General features: G+C 44.8%; 1 protein-coding gene across 2 annotated transcripts in view; it reads left to right on the forward strand.

Moving 5' to 3' along the window:
• The window catches only part of LY96 (lymphocyte antigen 96), a 68649-nt gene that overhangs the window by 24097 nt on the left and 23496 nt on the right, over positions 1–21056 (forward strand). For both annotated transcript variants that reach the window (XM_077270667.1, XM_077270666.1), the window contains exons 2-3: positions 10961–11047; positions 20664–20792. In XM_077270667.1, coding sequence (XP_077126782.1) covers positions 10961–11047; positions 20664–20792 — 216 coding nt within the window. The remainder of the gene's footprint in view (positions 1–10960; positions 11048–20663; positions 20793–21056) is intronic.

The following is a 21056-nucleotide window of genomic DNA, read 5'->3' on the forward strand; positions in this document are numbered from 1 at the left end:
AGATCGGGTGAAGGGGTTAACTCCCATTTTACCCGATCTGCAGAGACAGGGGGAGTGGTACTTCAGCCCAGGGGGGGTGGCTTCACCCCCCCGTGGCAACGATCGCTCTGATTGGCTGTTGAAAATGAAACTGCCAATCAGAGCGATTTGTAATATTTCACCTATGAAAATGGTGAAATATTACAATCCAGCCATGGCCGATGCTGCAATAGCATCTGCCATGGCTGGAGACCCCGATCTGCCCCCACCCCACCCCACCGATCGCCCCCCCAGTCGTCCTTTTTGCCCCGATCTCCGTTCCGCTCCCCTCCTCCCTCCTGTCGGCTCCCCCGGTCCTCCTGTCCGCTCCCCAGGTCCTCCGATCCCCCCCCCCCGTGTTCCGGTCCCACCCCCCCATACTTACCTAGCTCCGATGTCCCTCCCGGTGTCCGGCCGTCTGCTTCATGGGCGCCGCCATCTTGGAAAATGGCGGGTGCATGCGCAGTGCGCCCGCCGAATCTGCCAGCCGGCAGATTCGTTCCTGCACATTTTGGTCGCTGTGATAAGTTCTATCACAGCGATCAAAATAAAAAAAATAGTAAATAAATCACCCCCTTTATCACCCCCATAGGTAGGGACAATAATAAAATACAGAAAATATAATTATTTTTGTTTTTCCATTAGGGTTAGGGTTAGGGGTAGGGTTAGGGGTACGGTTAGGGGTAGGGTTAGGGGTAGGGTTGCACTTAGGGTTGCACTTAGGGTTGCACTTAGGGCTAGGGTTGCACTTAGGGTTGCACTTAGGGTTGCACTTAGGGCTAGGGTTGCACTTAGGGTTGCACTTAGGGTTGCACTTAGGGTTGCACTTAGGGCTAGGGTTGCACTTAGGGTTGCACTTAGGGTTGCACTTAGGGTTGCACTTAGGGCTAGGGTTGCACTTAGGGTTGCACTTAGGGTTGCACAAGGGTTGCACTTAGGGCTAGGGTTGCACTTAGGGCTAAGGTTGCACTTAGGGCTAGGGTTGCACTTAGGGTTAGAATTAGGGTTAGAATTAGGGTTAGAATTAGGCTATGTGCACACGGTGCGGATTTGGCTGCGGATCCGCAGCGGATTGCTCGCTGCGGATTCGTATCAGTTTTCCATCACGTTTACAGTACCACGTAAACCTATGGAAAACCAAATCCGCTGTGCCCATGGTGCGGAAAATACAGCGCGGAAACGCTGCGTTGTATTTTCCGCAGCATGTCAATTCTTTGTGCAATTCCGCAGCGTTTTACACCTGCTCCATAATAGGAATCCGCAAGTGAAATCCACACAAAAAAACACTGGAAATCCGCTGTAAATCCGCAGGTAAAGCGCAGTGCGTTTTACCTGCAGATTTTTCAAAAACTGCGGAAAAATCCACACAAATCCGCAACGTGAGCACATAGCCTTAGGGTTGGAATTAGGGGTAAGACTAGGGTTAGGGGTGTGTTGGGGTTAGGGTTGTGGTTAGGGTTGGGATTAGAGTTAGGGGTGTGTTGGGGTTAGTGTTGGAGTTAGAATTGAGGGGTTTCCACTTTTTAGGCACATCAGGGGGTCTCCAAACGCGACACGGTGCCACCATTGATTCCAGCCAATCTTGCGTTGAAAAAGTAAAATGGTGCTCTCTCCCTTCCGAGCCCCGACGTGTGCCCAAACAGTGCTTTACCCCCACATATGGGGTACCAGCGTACTCAGGAGAAACTGATCAACAACTTTTGGGGTCCAATTTCTCCTGTAATCCTTGGGAAAATAAAAAATTGCGGGCTAAAAAATTATTTTTGAGGAAAGAAAAATGATTTTTTATTTTCACGGCTCTGCGTTATAAACTTCTGTGAAGCACTTGGGGGTTCAAAGTGCTCACCACACATCTAGATAAGTTCCCTTGGGGGTTTAGTTTCCAAAATGGGGTCACTTGTGGGGAGTTTCTACTGTTTAGGCACATCAGGGGCTCTGCAAACGCAACGTGATGCCCGCAGAGCATTGCATCAAAGTCTGCATTTCAAAACGTCACTACTTCACTTCCGAGCTCCGGCATGTGCCCAAACAGTGGTTTACCCCCACATATGGGGTATCACCGTACTCAGGAGAAACTGGACAACAACTCTTGGGGTCAAATTTCTCCTGTTACCCTTGGGAAAATAAAAAAATCAGGGCTAAAAAAATTTTTTTGAGGAAAGAAAACGTATTTATTATTTTCACGGCTCTGCGTTATAAACTTCTGTGAAGCACTTAGGGGTTCAAAGTGCTCACCACACATCTAGATAAGTTCATTTGGGGGTCTAGTTTCCAAAATGGGGTCACTTGTGGGGGGTTTCTACTGTTTAGGCACATCAGGGGCTCTGCAAACGCAACGTGACGCCCGCAGAGCATTCCATCAAAGTCTGCATTTCAAAACGTCACTACTTCCCTTCCGAACCCTGACGTGTGCCCAAGCAGTGGTTTACCCCCACATATGGGGTATCAGCATACTCAGGAGAAACTGGATAACAACTATTGGGGTCAAATTTCCCCTGTTACCTATGGGAAAAAAAAAAATTCAGGGCTAAAAAAAATTTTTTGAGAAAAGAAAAATTATTTTTTTATTTTCATGGCTCTGCGTTATAAACTTCTGTGAAGCACTTGGGGGTTCAAAGTGCTCACCACACATCTAGATTAGTTCCTTGGGAGGTCTAGTTTCCAAAATGGGGTCACTTATGGGGAAGCTCCAATGTTTAGGCACACAGGGGCTCTCCAAACGCGACATGGTGTCCGCTAATGATTGGAGCTAATTTTCCATTCAAAAAGCCAAATGGCGTGCCTTCCCTTCCAAGCCCTGCCGTGCACCCAAACAGTGGTTTACCCCCACATATGGGGTATCATCGTACTCAGGACAAACTGGACAACAACATTTGGGGTCCAATTTCTCCTGTTACCCTTGGGAAAATAAAAAATTCTGGGCTAAAAATCATTTTTGAGGAAAGAAAAATTATTTTTTATTTTCACGGCTCTGCGTTATAAACTTCTGTGAAGCACTTGTTGGGTTAAAGTGCTCACTATGCATCTAGATAAGTTCCTTGGGGGGTCTAGTTTCCAAAATGGGGTCACTTGTGGGGGAGCTCCAATGTTTAGGCACACAGGGGCTCTCCAAACGCGACATGGTGTCCGCTAACGATTGGAGCTACTTTTCCATTCAAAAAGTCAAATGGCGCACCTTCCCTTCCGAGCCTTGCCATGCGCCCAAACAGTGGTTTACCCCCACATATGAGGTATCGGCGTACTCAGGAGAAATTGCCCAACAAATTTTAGGATCCATTTTATCCTGTCGCCCATGTGAAAATTAAAAAATTGAGGCTAAAAGAATTTTTTTGTGAAAAAAAAGTACTTTTTCATTTTTACGGATCAATTTGTGAAGCACCTGAGGGTTTAAAGTGCTCACTATGCATCTAGATAAGTTCCTTGGGGGGTCTCCTTTCCAAAATGAGGTCACTTGTGGGGAAGCTCCAATGTTTAGTCACACAGGGGCTCTCCAAACGCGACATGGTGTCCGCTAACGATGGAGATAATTTTTCATTCAAAAAGTCAAATGGCGCTCCTTCCCTTCCGAGACTTACCATGTGCCCAAACAGTGGTTTACCCCCACATGTGAGGTATCAGTGTACTCAGGAGAAATTGCCCAACAAATTTTAGGATCCATTTTATCCTGTTGCCCATGTGAAAATTAAAAAATTGAGGCTAAAATAATTTTTTTGTGAAAAAAAAGTACTTTTTCATTTTTATACTGTATAATGACTGCACATGATGCTCCATACCATATAATGGCCGCACATGACGCTCCATACTGTATAATGACTGCACATGATGCTCCATACTGTATAATGAACGCACATGATGCTCCATACTGTATGATGACCACACATGATGCTCCATACTGTATGCTGGCTGCACATGATGCTTCATACTGTATAATGACCGCACATGATGCTGCATACTGTATAATGACCGCACATGATGCTCCATACTGTATAATGGCCACAGTTCTCCATACTGTATAATGACATACAGGCACGCAGCTCACACACACGCTCACACACATGCACACGCACACAGCTCACACACAGCTCACACACGCACGCAGCTCACACACATGCAGCATCACACACACAGTATCACACATACACACGCAGCATCACAAACGCAGCTCACAAACACATGCAGCTTTGACACAAATGCATCACATACGCAGCCATCACACACACACACACAGCCATCACACACACACGCAGTCATCACACACACACGCAGTCATCACACACACGCAGCCATCACACACACACACGCAGCCATCACATACACACACGCAGCCATCACACACACACACGCAGCCATCACACACACACGCAGCCATCACACACACACGCAGCCATCACACACACACACGCAGCCATCACACACACACGCAGCCATCACACACACACGCAGCCATCACACACACACACGCAGCCATCACACACACACACGCAGCCATCACACACACACACGCAGCCATCACACACACACACGCAGCCATCACACACACACGCAGCCATCACACACACACACGCAGCCATCACACACACACACACCCAGCCATCACACACACACACAGCCATCACACACACACAGCCATCACACACACACACACCCAGCCATCACACACACACACCCAGCCATCACACACACACCCAGCCATCACACACACCAGATACCTCATACACACATGACACACACACAAATGCAGCATCACACACACACAATGACACACACATGCAGCATCAGACACACACACACATCTCACACACACACACACACACACACACACATCACACACACACATCACACACACACAATCTCCTCTGTGGTGCAGGGGCGGCTGATCTGTCCATGTGCAGCTCTTCAGTTTCTCCGGCTGCTCACAGCTCTGCACTGTCCCGGCACCTCCCCCGTCTCTCCTTCTCTGCCGGGATAGCAGCTAAGAGCAGGAGAAGCCGGAGCTCCGTGCACACACAGGAGGGAGGTGAGTCGCTGACCTCTCATCTTGATCGCTGCTGGCTCTCTGCCTCAGCGTGGCAGCGCCGCACACACAGGGGGCGGGATCGGTCGGGAGGAGACCCAACATGTATAAGAAAAAAAAAACAGCCACAAACCTAAGCTACTCAGGTGCCGCCCCCTGCATTGTCCCCACCCTAGGCACGTAGTGCGGGACATTAGTGTCCCGCCCGGGATTCCGGGGCTGACTGTCAAAATCAGGACAGTCCCGCGGGATCCGGGACGGTTGGGAGGTATGTTACTTCCCGCATGGTGTGCACAGCCCTATGCGGAAAGTAAGCAGATCAATGCATTCCTCGGTGTGCGGAATCCCCGCAATTCCGCATTTTTAACCCCTTCCCGACCTGTGACACAGCGTATGCGTCATGAAAGTCGGTGCCAATCCGACCTGTGACGCATATGCTGTGTCACAGAATGATCGCGTCCCTGCAGATCGGGTGAAGGGGTTAACTCCCATTTTACCCGATCTGCAGAGACAGGGGGAGTGGTACTTCAGCCCAGGGGGGGTGGCTTCACCCCCCCGTGGCAACGATCGCTCTGATTGGCTGTTGAAAATGAAACTGCCAATCAGAGCGATTTGTAATATTTCACCTATGAAAATGGTGAAATATTACAATCCAGCCATGGCCGATGCTGCAATAGCATCTGCCATGGCTGGAGACCCCGATCTGCCCCCACCCCACCCCACCGATCGCCCCCCCAGTCGTCCTTTTTGCCCCGATCTCCGTTCCGCTCCCCTCCTCCCTCCTGTCGGCTCCCCCGGTCCTCCTGTCCGCTCCCCAGGTCCTCCGATCCCCCCCCCCCGTGTTCCGGTCCCACCCCCCCATACTTACCTAGCTCCGATGTCCCTCCCGGTGTCCGGCCGTCTGCTTCATGGGCGCCGCCATCTTGGAAAATGGCAGGCGCATGCGCAGTGCGCCCGCCGAATCTGCCAGCCGGCAGATTCGTTCCTGCACATTTTGGTCGCTGTGATAAGTTCTATCACAGCGATCAAAATAAAAAAAATAGTAAATAAATCACCCCCTTTATCACCCCCATAGGTAGGGACAATAATAAAATACAGAAAATATAATTATTTTTGTTTTTCCATTAGGGTTAGGGTTAGGGGTAGGGTTAGGGGTACGGTTAGGGGTACGGTTAGGGGTAGGGTTGCACTTAGGGTTGCACTTAGGGTTGCACTTAGGGCTAGGGTTGCACTTAGGGTTGCACTTAGGGTTGCACTTAGGGCTAGGGTTGCACTTAGGGTTGCACTTAGGGTTGCACTTAGGGTTGCACTTAGGGTTGCACTTAGGGCTAGGGTTGCACTTAGGGTTGCACTTAGGGTTGCACAAGGGTTGCACTTAGGGCTAGGGTTGCACTTAGGGCTAAGGTTGCACTTAGGGCTAGGGTTGCACTTAGGGTTAGAATTAGGGTTAGAATTAGGGTTAGAATTAGGCTATGTGCACACGGTGCGGATTTGGCTGCGGATCCGCAGCGGATTGCTCGCTGCGGATTCGTATCAGTTTTCCATCACGTTTACAGTACCACGTAAACCTATGGAAAACCAAATCCGCTGTGCCCATGGTGCGGAAAATACAGCGCGGAAACGCTGCGTTGTATTTTCCGCAGCATGTCAATTCTTTGTGCAATTCCGCAGCGTTTTACACCTGCTCCATAATAGGAATCCGCAAGTGAAATCCACACAAAAAACACTGGAAATCCGCTGTAAATCCGCAGGTAAAGCGCAGTGCGTTTTACCTGCAGATTTTTCAAAAACTGCGGAAAAATCCACACAAATCCGCAACGTGAGCACATAGCCTTAGGGTTGGAATTAGGGGTAAGACTAGGGTTAGGGGTGTGTTGGGGTTAGGGTTGTGGTTAGGGTTGGGATTAGAGTTAGGGGTGTGTTGGGGTTAGTGTTGGAGTTAGAATTGAGGGGTTTCCACTTTTTAGGCACATCAGGGGGTCTCCAAACGCGACACGGTGCCACCATTGATTCCAGCCAATCTTGCGTTGAAAAAGTAAAATGGTGCTCTCTCCCTTCCGAGCCCCGACGTGTGCCCAAACAGTGCTTTACCCCCACATATGGGGTACCAGCGTACTCAGGAGAAACTGATCAACAACTTTTGGGGTCCAATTTCTCCTGTAATCCTTGGGAAAATAAAAAATTGCGGGCTAAAAAATTATTTTTGAGGAAAGAAAAATGATTTTTTATTTTCACGGCTCTGCGTTATAAACTTCTGTGAAGCACTTGGGGGTTCAAAGTGCTCACCACACATCTAGATAAGTTCCCTTGGGGGTTTAGTTTCCAAAATGGGGTCACTTGTGGGGAGTTTCTACTGTTTAGGCACATCAGGGGCTCTGCAAACGCAACGTGATGCCCGCAGAGCATTCCATCAAAGTCTGCATTTCAAAACGTCACTACTTCACTTCCGAGCTCCGGCATGTGCCCAAACAGTGGTTTACCCCCACATATGGGGTATCACCGTACTCAGGAGAAACTGGACAACAACTCTTGGGGTCAAATTTCTCCTGTTACCCTTGGGAAAATAAAAAAATCAGGGCTAAAAAATTTTTTTTGAGGAAAGAAAACGTATTTATTATTTTCACGGCTCTGCGTTATAAACTTCTGTGAAGCACTTAGGGGTTCAAAGTGCTCACCACACATCTAGATAAGTTCATTTGGGGGTCTAGTTTCCAAAATGGGGTCACTTGTGGGGGGTTTCTACTGTTTAGGCACATCAGGGGCTCTGCAAACGCAACGTGACGCCCGCAGAGCATTCCATCAAAGTCTGCATTTCAAAACGTCACTACTTCCCTTCCGAACCCTGACGTGTGCCCAAGCAGTGGTTTACCCCCACATATGGGGTATCAGCATACTCAGGAGAAACTGGATAACAACTATTGGGGTCAAATTTCCCCTGTTACCTATGGGAAAAAAAAAAATTCAGGGCTAAAAAAAATTTTTTGAGAAAAGAAAAATTATTTTTTTATTTTCATGGCTCTGCGTTATAAACTTCTGTGAAGCACTTGGGGGTTCAAAGTGCTCACCACACATCTAGATTAGTTCCTTGGGAGGTCTAGTTTCCAAAATGGGGTCACTTATGGGGAAGCTCCAATGTTTAGGCACACAGGGGCTCTCCAAACGCGACATGGTGTCCGCTAATGATTGGAGCTAATTTTCCATTCAAAAAGCCAAATGGCGTGCCTTCCCTTCCAAGCCCTGCCGTGCACCCAAACAGTGGTTTACCCCCACATATGGGGTATCATCGTACTCAGGACAAACTGGACAACAACATTTGGGGTCCAATTTCTCCTGTTACCCTTGGGAAAATAAAAAATTCTGGGCTAAAAATCATTTTTGAGGAAAGAAAAATTATTTTTTATTTTCACGGCTCTGCGTTATAAACTTCTGTGAAGCACTTGTTGGGTTAAAGTGCTCACTATGCATCTAGATAAGTTCCTTGGGGGGTCTAGTTTCCAAAATGGGGTCACTTGTGGGGGAGCTCCAATGTTTAGGCACACAGGGGCTCTCCAAACGCGACATGGTGTCCGCTAACGATTGGAGCTACTTTTCCATTCAAAAAGTCAAATGGCGCACCTTCCCTTCCGAGCCTTGCCATGCGCCCAAACAGTGGTTTACCCCCACATATGAGGTATCGGCGTACTCAGGAGAAATTGCCCAACAAATTTTAGGATCCATTTTATCCTGTCGCCCATGTGAAAATTAAAAAATTGAGGCTAAAAGAATTTTTTTGTGAAAAAAAAGTACTTTTTCATTTTTACGGATCAATTTGTGAAGCACCTGAGGGTTTAAAGTGCTCACTATGCATCTAGATAAGTTCCTTGGGGGGTCTCCTTTCCAAAATGAGGTCACTTGTGGGGAAGCTCCAATGTTTAGTCACACAGGGGCTCTCCAAACGCGACATGGTGTCCGCTAACGATGGAGATAATTTTTCATTCAAAAAGTCAAATGGCGCTCCTTCCCTTCCGAGACTTACCATGTGCCCAAACAGTGGTTTACCCCCACATGTGAGGTATCAGTGTACTCAGGAGAAATTGCCCAACAAATTTTAGGATCCATTTTATCCTGTTGCCCATGTGAAAATTAAAAAATTGAGGCTAAAATAATTTTTTTGTGAAAAAAAAGTACTTTTTCATTTTTACGGATCAATTTGTGAAGCACCTGGGGGTTTAAAGTGCTCACTATGCATCTAGATAAGTTCCTTGGGGTGTCTAGTTTCCAAAATGGGGTCACTTGTGGGGGAGCTCCAATGTTTAGGCACACGGGGGCTCTCCAAACGCGACATGGTGTCCGCTAAAGATTGGAGCCAATTTTTCATTCAAAAAGTCAAATGGCGCTCCTTCCCTTCCGAGTTCTGCCGTGCGCCCAAACAGTGGTTTACCCCCACATATGAGGTATCAGCGTACTCAGAACAAATTGGACAACAACTTTCGTGGTCCAGTTTCTCCTTTTACCCTTGGGAAAATAAAAAAATTGTTGCTAAAAGATCATTTTTGTGACTAAAAAGTTAAATGTTCATTTTTTACTTCCATGTTGCTTCTGCTGCTGTGAAACACCTGAAGGGTTAATAAACTTCTTGAATGTGGTTTTGAGCACCTTGAGGGGTGCAGTTTTCAGAATGGTGTCACTTTTGGGTATTTTCAGCCATATAGAACCCTCAAATTGACTTCAAATGTGAGGTGGTCCCTAAAAAAATGGTTTTGTAAATTTTGTTGTAAAAATGAGAAATCACTGGTCAAATTTTAACCCTTATAACTTCCTAGCAAAAAAAAATGTTGTTTCCAAAATTGTGCTGATGTAAAGTAGACATGTGGGAAAAGTTATTTATTAACTATTTTGTGTCACATAACTCTCTGGTTTAACAGAATAAAAATTCAAAATGTGAAAATTGCAAAATTTTCGCCAAATTTCCATTTTTTTCACAAATAAACGCAGAAATTATCAACCTAAATTTACCACTAACATGAAGCCCAATATGTCACGAAAAAACAATATCAGAATCGCTACGATCCGTTGAAGCGTTCCCGAGTTATTACCTCATAAAGGGACACTGGTCAGAATTGCAAAAAACGGCAAGGTCATTAAGGCCAAAATAGTCTGGGTCATGAAGGGGTTAATGAACATGTTGCTTTTTTTTCCGCGATGCGATTTTTTCGCGGAAAAAAATGCAACATTTGCACAAGAAATGCAGAATACACTGTAAATAATAGGAGGCATATGTTAGCGTTTTTTTCGCGTTTTTATCATGTTTTAATAGCGAAAAAATGCGAAAAAAACGCAAAAAATACTGAACGTGTGCACATGGCCTCAGTATTGCAGAAATTCTGTTGTAACCTTGGCCAGATCTGTGACTTGCCACAGTTCTGTCTCTGAGCTCCTTTGCCAGTTCCTTTGACCTCATGATTCTCATTTGGTCTGACATGCACTGTGAGCTGTGAGGTCTTATATAGACAGGTGTGCGCCTTTCCAAATCAAGGCCTACCAGTTTAGTTAAACACAGCTGGACTCCAAAGAAGGAGTAGAACCATCTCAAGGAGGATCACAAGGAAATGGACATAATGTGACTTATATGAGTGTATAAGCAAAGGGTCTGAATACTTATGACCATGTGATATTTCAGTTTTTCTTTTTTAATAAATTTTCAGAAATTTCTACATTTCTTTTTTTTCAGTCAAGATGGGGTGCAAAGTGTACATTAATGTGAAAAAATGAGCTTTTTTGAATTTACCAAATGGCTGCAATGAAACAAAGAGTGAAAAATGTAAAGGGGTCTGAATACTTTCCGTTTCCACTGTATGTTTATTTTATTTAGCTCTAGATATGTCTTTATGTAATTGCTGAAAAAAAGAAACAATGAATTAACACGTTATCAGTTTCTTTTTCCCGCAGATGACAGTTTTCCACCAGTGATTAAGCTAGAAGGTTGTGATCTGAGCCGGCACACACACGGGAATATTTCTATGAAAGTAATTCCACGTATGTCCAGTGTTTGCTGTGGAATCAGAATTTTCCATTTATATTATTATAATTATTATTATTATTATTATTATTATTATTATTATTAAATTAATGCATTTATCCTAACTGTTTCCAATGCTGGGTGTGGAATCTGGATATATGGGGCAGTGCCATGACTAGTAATGTCCTCATACCTTGTTAGGGCATCATAACACAGAACCAGACCCCAATCAGAGGACAATAAAACATTCACACTCCTTATCTATGAACTGTTCCAATATTTATGGACATAACTGTTTAGCACTCTCACATAATGGTAGTTCTGCTTCACATCACCTGTCTTATCTATGACATTATTACTGTGCTGGGTATAAATATGTGATTCTTCAGATTTTGTATTAGTCTATGCCTGATGAAGAGACCTGAGTAGTCTTGAAAGCTTGTAATTTGTTACCATCTTTTCAGTTAACCATTAAAAGGTATCAACCACTGAAGACTCTCAATCTAATATATAAAGCTGAATGTGTGTATGTATGTATGTATGTATGTATGTCCGGGATTGGCATCTGAACCGTCGCAGCTACAGCCACAAAATTTTGCACAGTCACACGTCTGGACCCCGAGAGCGTCATAGGCTATGTTGTGAGGCGAAATTTTAACCCCGCGCATTCCATTTCACCAAACAATTTTGCCCCTATCTACATAATGGGGAAAAAATGAAAGGAAAAGTGTTGGAGGCAAATTAACAGCTGCCAGATGTGAACAAGGGGGACTTAAAGAATGAGAGCGATGGTGCCAAAGAGTATATACTGTACAGTTGCTAAGGTGGGGCCCCGACATGGGATAATCACCACACCACCACGGGGATATGAACACACACACAAAATGCGCCACACACTACCACGTGCTCGAACACATATATCACCCTCAGCACACATTTCACCACACATACACCAACCTCGCCACATAAAAGTCGAAACACAAAAGTCGCCGCTCAAAACTCGCCACGAGCAAAACTCTCCACATGCAAAACTCGCCACACGTGCAAAACTCACCTCATGGAAAACTCGCCACACGCAAAACTTGCACACGCAGAAAAATTGTCACATGCACAAAAGTTGCAACACATGCAAAAGTTGCCTCACACAAAACTTGTACATACTCAAAAGGCACCACACATAAAACTCGCCACGCGCAAAACTCGCCATGCGCAAAACTTGCTGCACACAACTTGCTACACTAACCTGTCACATGCAACTCGACACACAAAATGTTGCTACACGCATGTCACCACACAAAACTCATCTCACAAAAGTCGCTACATGCATGTCGCCACACGCAACTCAACACACACAACTTGACACACGAAACTCGCCCTAAAACACACACAAGTCTGGTATTATCCTTCAAAAATAAAAATCTGATTAATAAGCAGACAAACTACAAGAGCAACAAATGTACCATATAGGAATCCGGCAGCTGTCAGTCACATGACCAGTCTATTATGTGTATGTGTAAGCTAATATATACTGCCAGGGGGTGGGCTTACTGTTGGCTGGGGATTTATCAGGCTGCCAGTTTAGCTTACAAATACTGTGGTAAAAATACTGACCAAATAACGTGTGAACGAGGGCTAATACAGGAGGAGATGACATACAGATATATACTATATACAGGAGGAGATGACACAGGTATATACTATTTACAGGGGAGATGACACAGGTATATACTATATACAGGAGGAGATGACACATATATACTATAAACAGGAGAGATGACACACAGGTATATACTATATAGAGGAGGAGATGACATACAGGTACATACTACATACAGGAGGAGATGACACAGGTATATACTATATACAGGAGCAGATTACCTACAGGTCTATAGTATATACAGGAGGAGATGACATACAGGTATATGCTATGTATAGGAGGAGATGACATACAGGTATATACTATATACAGGAGGAGATGACACACAGGTATATACTATTTACAGGGGAAATGACACACGTATATACTATATACAGGAGATGACACACAGATATATACTATATACAGGAGAGATGACACACAGGTATATACTATATAGAGGAGGAGATGACATACAGGTACATACTACATACAGGAGGAGATGACACACAGGTATATACTATATACAGGAGCAGATTACCTACAGGTATATAGTATATACAGGAGGTGATATACAGGTATATGCTATGTATAGGAGGAGATGACATACAGGTATATATTATATACAGGAGGAGATGACACACAGATATATACTATATATAGGTGAGATGACACACAGGTATATACTATATACAGGAGATTACATACAGGTATATCTAATATATAAAGCTGGATGTGTGTATGTATGTATGTGTGTGTGTATGTCCGGGATTGGCATCTGCACCGTCACAGCTACAGCCACAAAATTTTGCACAGTCACACGTCTGGACCCCAAGAGCGTCATAGGCTATGTTGTGAGGTGAAATTTTAACCCCGCGCGTTCCAATTCACCAAACAATTTTGCCCCTATCTACATAATGGGGAAAAAGTGAAGGGAAAAGTGTTGGAGGAAAATTGACAGCTGCCAGATGTGAACAATGGGGACTTAAAGAATGAGAGCGATGGCGCCAAAGATTATATACCGTACAGTTGCTAAGGTGGGGCCCCGACATGGGATACTCACCACACACGGGGATATGAACACAAACACAAAATGCGCCACACATTACCACGTGCTTGAACACACATACGACCCTCAGCACACATACACGAACCTCGCCACATAAAAGTCGAAACACAAAAGTCACCACTCAAAACTCGCCATGCGCAAAACTCGCTACATGCAAAACTCGCCATATGCAAAACTAGGCTCACGCAAAACTCGCCACACGTGCAAAACTCACCTCATGGAAAACTCACCTCATGCAAAACTTGCACACACAGAAAAATTGCCACATGTACAAAAGTTGCAACACATGCTAAAGTTGCCTCACACAAAACTTGCACATACTCAAAACGCACCACACATAAAACTCGCCACGCGCAAAACTCGCCATGCACAAATCTTGCTGCACACAACTTGCTACACTAACCTGTCCCATCAACTCGACACACAAAATGTTGCTACACGCATGTCGCCACACAAAACTCATCTCACAAAAGTCGCTACATGCATGTCGCCACACGCAACTCAACACATACAACTTGACACATGAAACTCGCCCTAAAACACACACAAGTCTGGTATTATCCTTCAAAAATAAAAATCTGATTTAATAAGCTGACAAACTACAAGAGCAACAAATGTACCATATAGGAAATACGGCAGCTGTCAGTCACATGACCTGTCTATTATGTGTGAGCTAATATATACTGCCAGGGGGAGGGCTTCCTGTTGGCTGGGGATTTATCAGGCTGCCAATAGCAACCAATCACAGCTCAGCTTCTATTTTGCTACAGTTAATTAATCTGAGCTCTGATTGGTTAATATAGGCAACAAAGACATTCTCAGTATAACAAAGCTAATATATGTTGTGAAATGCTTCTATTAGCTTAGTTTTTGCCTTTTAATAATTACATTTCTATCTATTTGTTTTGTGGTTTTTGCGTGCAGAATAAATTTTTGTTAACACATTCTATTTTGCTAACAGTAGTCATTAACCCGGGCGAAGCCGGGTAGTACAGCTAGTCTAATATATAAAGCTGAATGTGTGTGTGTGTGTATGTATGTATGTATGTATGTATGTCCGGGATTGGCATCTGAACCGTAGCAGCTACAGCCACAAAATTTTGCACAGTCACAGGTCTGGACCCCGAGAGCGTCATAGGCTATGTTGTGAGGTGAAATTTTAACCCCGCGCTTTCCAATTCACCAAACAATTTTGCCCCTATCTACATAATGGGGAAAAAGTGAAAGGAAAAGTGTTGGAGGCGTCGCAGCTACAGGCACAAAATTTTGCACAGTCACACGTCTGGACCCTGAGAGCGTCAAAGCTATATTGTGAGGTGAAATTTTAACCCCGCGCTTTCCAATTCACCAAACAATTTTGCCCCTATCTACATAATGGGGAAAAAATGAAAGGAAAAGTGTTGGAGGCAAATTAACAGCTGCCAGATGTGAACAAGGGGGACTTAAAGAATGACAGCGATGGCACCAAAGAGTATATACTGTACAGTTGCTAAGGTGGGGCCCCAACATGGGATAATCACACCACCACGGGGATATGAACACACACACAAAATGCGCCACACACTACCACGTGCTCGAACACATATACCACCCTCAGTGCACATTTCACCACACATACACCAACCTCGCCACATAAAAGTAGAAACACAAAAGTCGCCGCTCAAAACTCGCCACGCGCAAAACTCTCCACATGCAAAACTCGCCACACGTGCAAAACTCGCCACACGCAAAACTTGCACACGCAGAAAAATTGCCACACGCAGAAAAATTGCCACATGCACAAAAGTTGCAACACATGCAAAAGTTGCCTCACACAAAACTTGCACATACTCAAAAGGCACCACACATAAAACTCGCCACGCGCAAAACTCGCCATGCGCAAAACTTGCTGCACACAACTTGCTACACTAACCTGTCACATGCAACTCGACACACAAAAAGTTGCTACACGCATGTCGCCACACAAAACTCATCTCACAAAAGTCCCTACATGCATGTCGCCACACGCAACTCAACACACACAACTTGACACACGAAACTCGCCCTAAAACACACACAAGTCTGGTATCCTTCAAAAATAAAAATCTGATTAATAAGCAGACAAACTACAAGAGCAACAAATGTACCATATAGGAATCCGGCAGCTGTCAGTCACATGACCAGTCTATTATGTGTATGTGTGAGCTAATATATACTGCCAGGGGGTGGGCTTACTGTTGGCTGGGGATTTATCAGGCTGCCATTTTAGCTTACAAATACTGAGGTAAAAATACTGACCAAATAACGTGTGAACGAGGGCTAATACAGGAGGAGATGACATACAGCTATATACTATATACAGGAGATGACACACAGGTATATACTATTTACAGGGGAGATGACACACAGGTATATACTATATACAGGAGGAGATGACACACAGATATATACTATATACAGGAGAGATGACACACAGGTATATACTATATAGAGGAGGAGATGACATACAGGTACATACTACATACAGGAGGAGATGACATACAGGTATATACTATATACAGGAGGAGATGACACACAGGTATATACTATATACAGGAGCAGATTACCTACAGGTATATAGTATATACAGGAGGAGATGACACAGGTATATGCTATGTATAGGAGGAGATGACATACAGGTATATACTATATACAGGAGATGACACACAGATATATACTATATATAGGTGAGATGACACACAGGTATATACTATATACAGGAGATTACATACAGGTATATCTAATATATAAAGCTGAATGTGTGTATGTATGTATGTGTGTATGTCCGGGATTGGCATCTGTACCGTCGCAGCTACAGCCACAAAATTTTGCACAGTCACACGTCTGGACCCCGAGAGCGTCATAGGCTATGTTGTGAGGTGAAATTTTAACCCCGCGCGTTCCAATTCACCAAACAATTTTGCTCCTATCTACATAATGGGGAAAAAGTGAAGGGAAAAGTGTTGGAGGAAAATTGACAGCTGCCAGATGTGAACAATGAGGACTTAAAGAATGAGAGCGATGGCGACAAAGAGTATATACCGTACAGTTGCTAAGGTGGGGCCCCGACATGGGATACTCACCACACACGGGGATATGAACACAAACACAAAATGCGCCACACACTACCACGTGCTTGAACACATATACCACCCTCAGCACACATTTCACCACACACACACACCCACCTCGCCACATAAAAGTCGAAACACAAAAGTCACCACTCAAAACTCGCTACATTCGAAACTCGCCATATGCAAAACTAGGCTCACGCAAAACTCGCCACACGTGCAAAACTCACCTCATGGAAAACTCACCTCATGCAAAACTTGCACACACAGAAAAATTGCCACATGTACAAAAGTTGCACCACATGCAAAAGTTGCCTCACACAAAACTTGCACATACTCAAAATGCACCACACATAAAACTCGCCACGCGCAAAACTCGCCATGCACAAATCTTGCTGCACACAACTTGCTACACTAACCTGTCACATGCAACTCAACACACAAAATGTTGCTACACGCATGTCGCCACACAAAACTCATCTCACAAAAGTCGCTACATGCATGTCGCCACACGCAACTCAACACACACAACTTGACACATAAAACTCGCCCTAAAACACACACAAGTCTGGTATTGTCCTTCAAAAATAAAAATCTGATTAATAAGCAAACTACAAGAGCAACAAATGTACCATATAGGAAATACGGCAGCTGTCAGTCACATGACCTGTCTATTATGTGTATGTGTGAGCTAATATATACTGCCAGGGGGGAGGGCTTCCTGTTGGCTGGGGATTTATCAGGCTGCCAATAGCAACCAATCACAGCTCAGCTTCTATTTTGCTACAGTTAATTAACCTGAGCTCTGATTGGTTAATATAGGCAACAAAGACATTCTCAGTATAACAAAGCTAATATATGTTGTGAAATGCTTCTATTTGCTTAGTTTTTGCCTTTTAATAATTACATTTCTATCTATTTGTTTTGTGGTTTTTGTGTGCAGAATAAATTTTTGTTAACACATTCTATTTTGCTAACAGCAGTCATTAACCCGGGCGAAGCCGGGTAGTACAGCTAGTTATAAATATTTTTCTATCTACTGGCTAACACGGTACCAAGATATATATCTTTCCTGTAGTAATGTCCTTGTGCACCATGGCTTTTGATGCTACAGAAAAGTCTGCTGATGGAACAATTGTTTTATAAAATGTAATTTTGTAGGGTTGATATTTAGATGTCCTCTGATACATGTTCTATCTTACATGTTGTGGTGACAAGAATGAGTTCTACAAGTTGTACCCTCTCTAGCTCTTTTTCCCCTACCTCTGTATATAGCCATATCACTTGGCTTACTAGTCGTTCTGGAGACTAGGAAAACAGTAAGGATCCATTCATACATCCTAATGTACACATTCTATCCATATCCTCACTGATAAGACGCCTACTTATTATTATCTATTCTATGGGGTGCTCTTATGTCCCTTTTTTCTCAGACCAGATCACCATATTTCTCCATTTTCTGCTCAGGTCAAAGAATTATAAACGGGAAGTTATCAGTAAAGCACTTATTCACAGGCCCTTCTGTCCATACCCTTAAACAATTAGTGGTACAATACAGAAGTAGCTTTTATGACAATACCATATAGGCCTAGCTCACACGACCGTAGCATTGTTTCTGGCCAGTCACTTCCACAACTTTTGGACATGACCGTCTTTGGATGCAGATCTGTAAAATGAACAAGACTAGAGCATGCCGCAATTTTACCCACAGGGACTTTCAGTCCATCTGGACAATTTCTTGTGCGCACGGGCACTTAGGCTAACATTGTTCTGCACTGGCCAAAAATACAGCTGTCAGAACAAGGCTATATGGAAATCTCAAACCAGCATCATAGAAGTTCAGATCAGCTGCACTGACTCTTACTGCTTCCTTATCATGGGGGCTCATGGGGTCTCTAGCTTATAGGAGGCTGTTTTATAACTACAGGGGGCATTTACACGTGCCACTACATGGGGACTCTGTTGCTTTCCATCCCAAATATTAACTTGGGTGATAGTTGTCCTCTACATTGCAAATTTTCTTCCAAAATTTGGGTGTCATATTACAAAATGTTTCCATGTAGCCTCAGGATTAGGGTTTGTCCACATATCAGAAATTCAATAGATCTGCAGGAAAATCCACAGTGATGAATCCATGCCAAATAATGAGGGTTTTGCTGAGGATATTCCTATAGTGGACAAAGCTGATGGCTTGAAAAAAATATTACCCAACCTTGTCAACCTCATGGTTCTTCAACAGCAATATTTGCCTGGTTCCTTGAAAGTCGATCCTTACCTCCCTCATTGTCATGTCAACATGGCTTGTCAATACTGGGGCCAGGATACAGAAAACAGGCAAGTGTTGTCAGCGGAGCATATAGTTAAAAGATTTTTCCTGGACCATAGCAAGAGACCAGACTAGCTGAGCGCTGGCCATCTTCTCTGTAGCCCCCCCACTGCCGCAGGGCCGAGGGGTACCCGGTACCGGGCCTCTGAGTCTCTGCTCTGGGGTTGTCATGGTGGCTAGACCCGGTCCGTGACCCTGCTGAGGGGCGCCCAATGAAAGGTGTGGGTAGTGATGCTGTAGTGGTGCGGGCCGCAATAAATAACAAGGACACCAGGTTGCAGTCTCTTTACCTCTTTACTGAAGGCTTCAGGATCCTCAGTCCGGAATACGGTTAACCAGGCTGCGCAAGTCCGGCCGGTCCGATGGCACCTCCAGAGTTCCCTTTGCAGGTGGAAATCTGTGCCTACCTTCTAGCGCTTGTGTGTTGTGGTCCTCCCCTGCTGTGCTTACGGGATAGTCCCCACAACTGTTGTGTCTGTTTCTGAAGTTCCCTCACAACTCGATTCTGATGTTCTTCTCCGTCCCCCAGATGATATGGCTAGGACGCACCCGTATGACGGGTGGGCTCGGAGCTCTTCCTGGACCCTAGTGTCGCCCCTCTCCTGTTGTTGCCCCCTATGTCTTCTTAGGTGATTTGGGTGAGACAGCCCGCCTATAACTGACTGTCCTGCCGTAGGTTTGAAGTTAGGCCTGGAGCTCTATACTTCCTCGGCGTTCCGGCCACCAGCTGCACGCCTCAGTAGGATGTTGCCTCGTCTCACAGCACGACTCCTACTGGTGTTTCTCCTTGTTGCGTCGATCTCGTTTCTCACTCAGCACAATAAACCTCGCTTCTTGTCCTTTCTTAGGGCACCGCCGCTATCTCGTGCAGGCGCGATCCCGTAACGTTCTCTCTGTTCGCTAGGTCTCTGTCAGGATCCCACTCCTGACAAGGACCCCCCTGAGTCTCTCGCCACAACACCCTCTGCCACAGGATGTTGCCTGTTCGATTCCCAGTCAGCTTTTCACTAACTTCCTATCCAACCCCCAGTTTTACCAGATTGTGAGGAGTGGCCTAATACATAGCACCCTTAGCTCCCCCTGGAGGCCAGACTGTGAAGTGTATTGGTGTCTGTGATACCTGGTCAGGTGAACTCCTTCAGTGCCATCAGACGTACCATAGCCCCCCTTAGCGGCGGAGCATCAGTACTGCAACGACCAGGACTCTGGGGCGCTGCATCTCTCTGCACCGCTCCAGGTGATTGATAGATCTCTCCAATGTGTCTACATAGGGATAGTCCTGTCAATCTTCTGCAGCGGCGCTGGGAGAAGCCGGCCATCACTGCACTTGTCTTGTCTCTTGCTATGGTCCCCATGTAAATCTTTAAGCTACATTTTTCTCTGAAATGCCCAGGTGTATATACTGGGCTATAATGGCGCAACCAGACTCTGACTCAGGCCGCCCGTGTTTTGTGCAGCATCAATCAGCTCCCAAATCCACTTTAAGTAATAATATATCTTAATTGTTGTGCAGGGAAGAATATTGACCGCTTATATGCTACGGTAGAGATTTGGAAGGAATCTGTGACGGTCTCAGTTACCAAAGTTGAATTGTGTACTGGAGTTGATGATGAATTTGATTTCTGTGGAGCTCTCAAAGGAGGTAAGAGGTAATTGTATGGAGATTGCTTGTGTTAGTACACGTGTAATGATATCCTTCAGCTCCACTGAGTAGTGCAAGTAACACTGATGGTCAGTACCGGATATACATCTCATGTCCTCCATCTCCACTGAGTAGTGTAACTAACACTAATGGTCAGTACGTGATGTACAGGTGAATCTCACAAAATTAGAATATCATCAAAAAGTTAATTTCTTTCAGTTCTTCAATACAAAAAGTCTAGCTGGAGAATGAAATTTCATCTCC

Source organism: Ranitomeya variabilis, chromosome 6, assembly GCF_051348905.1.
Source record: "Ranitomeya variabilis isolate aRanVar5 chromosome 6, aRanVar5.hap1, whole genome shotgun sequence".
Lineage (NCBI taxonomy): Eukaryota > Metazoa > Chordata > Amphibia > Anura > Dendrobatidae > Ranitomeya > Ranitomeya variabilis.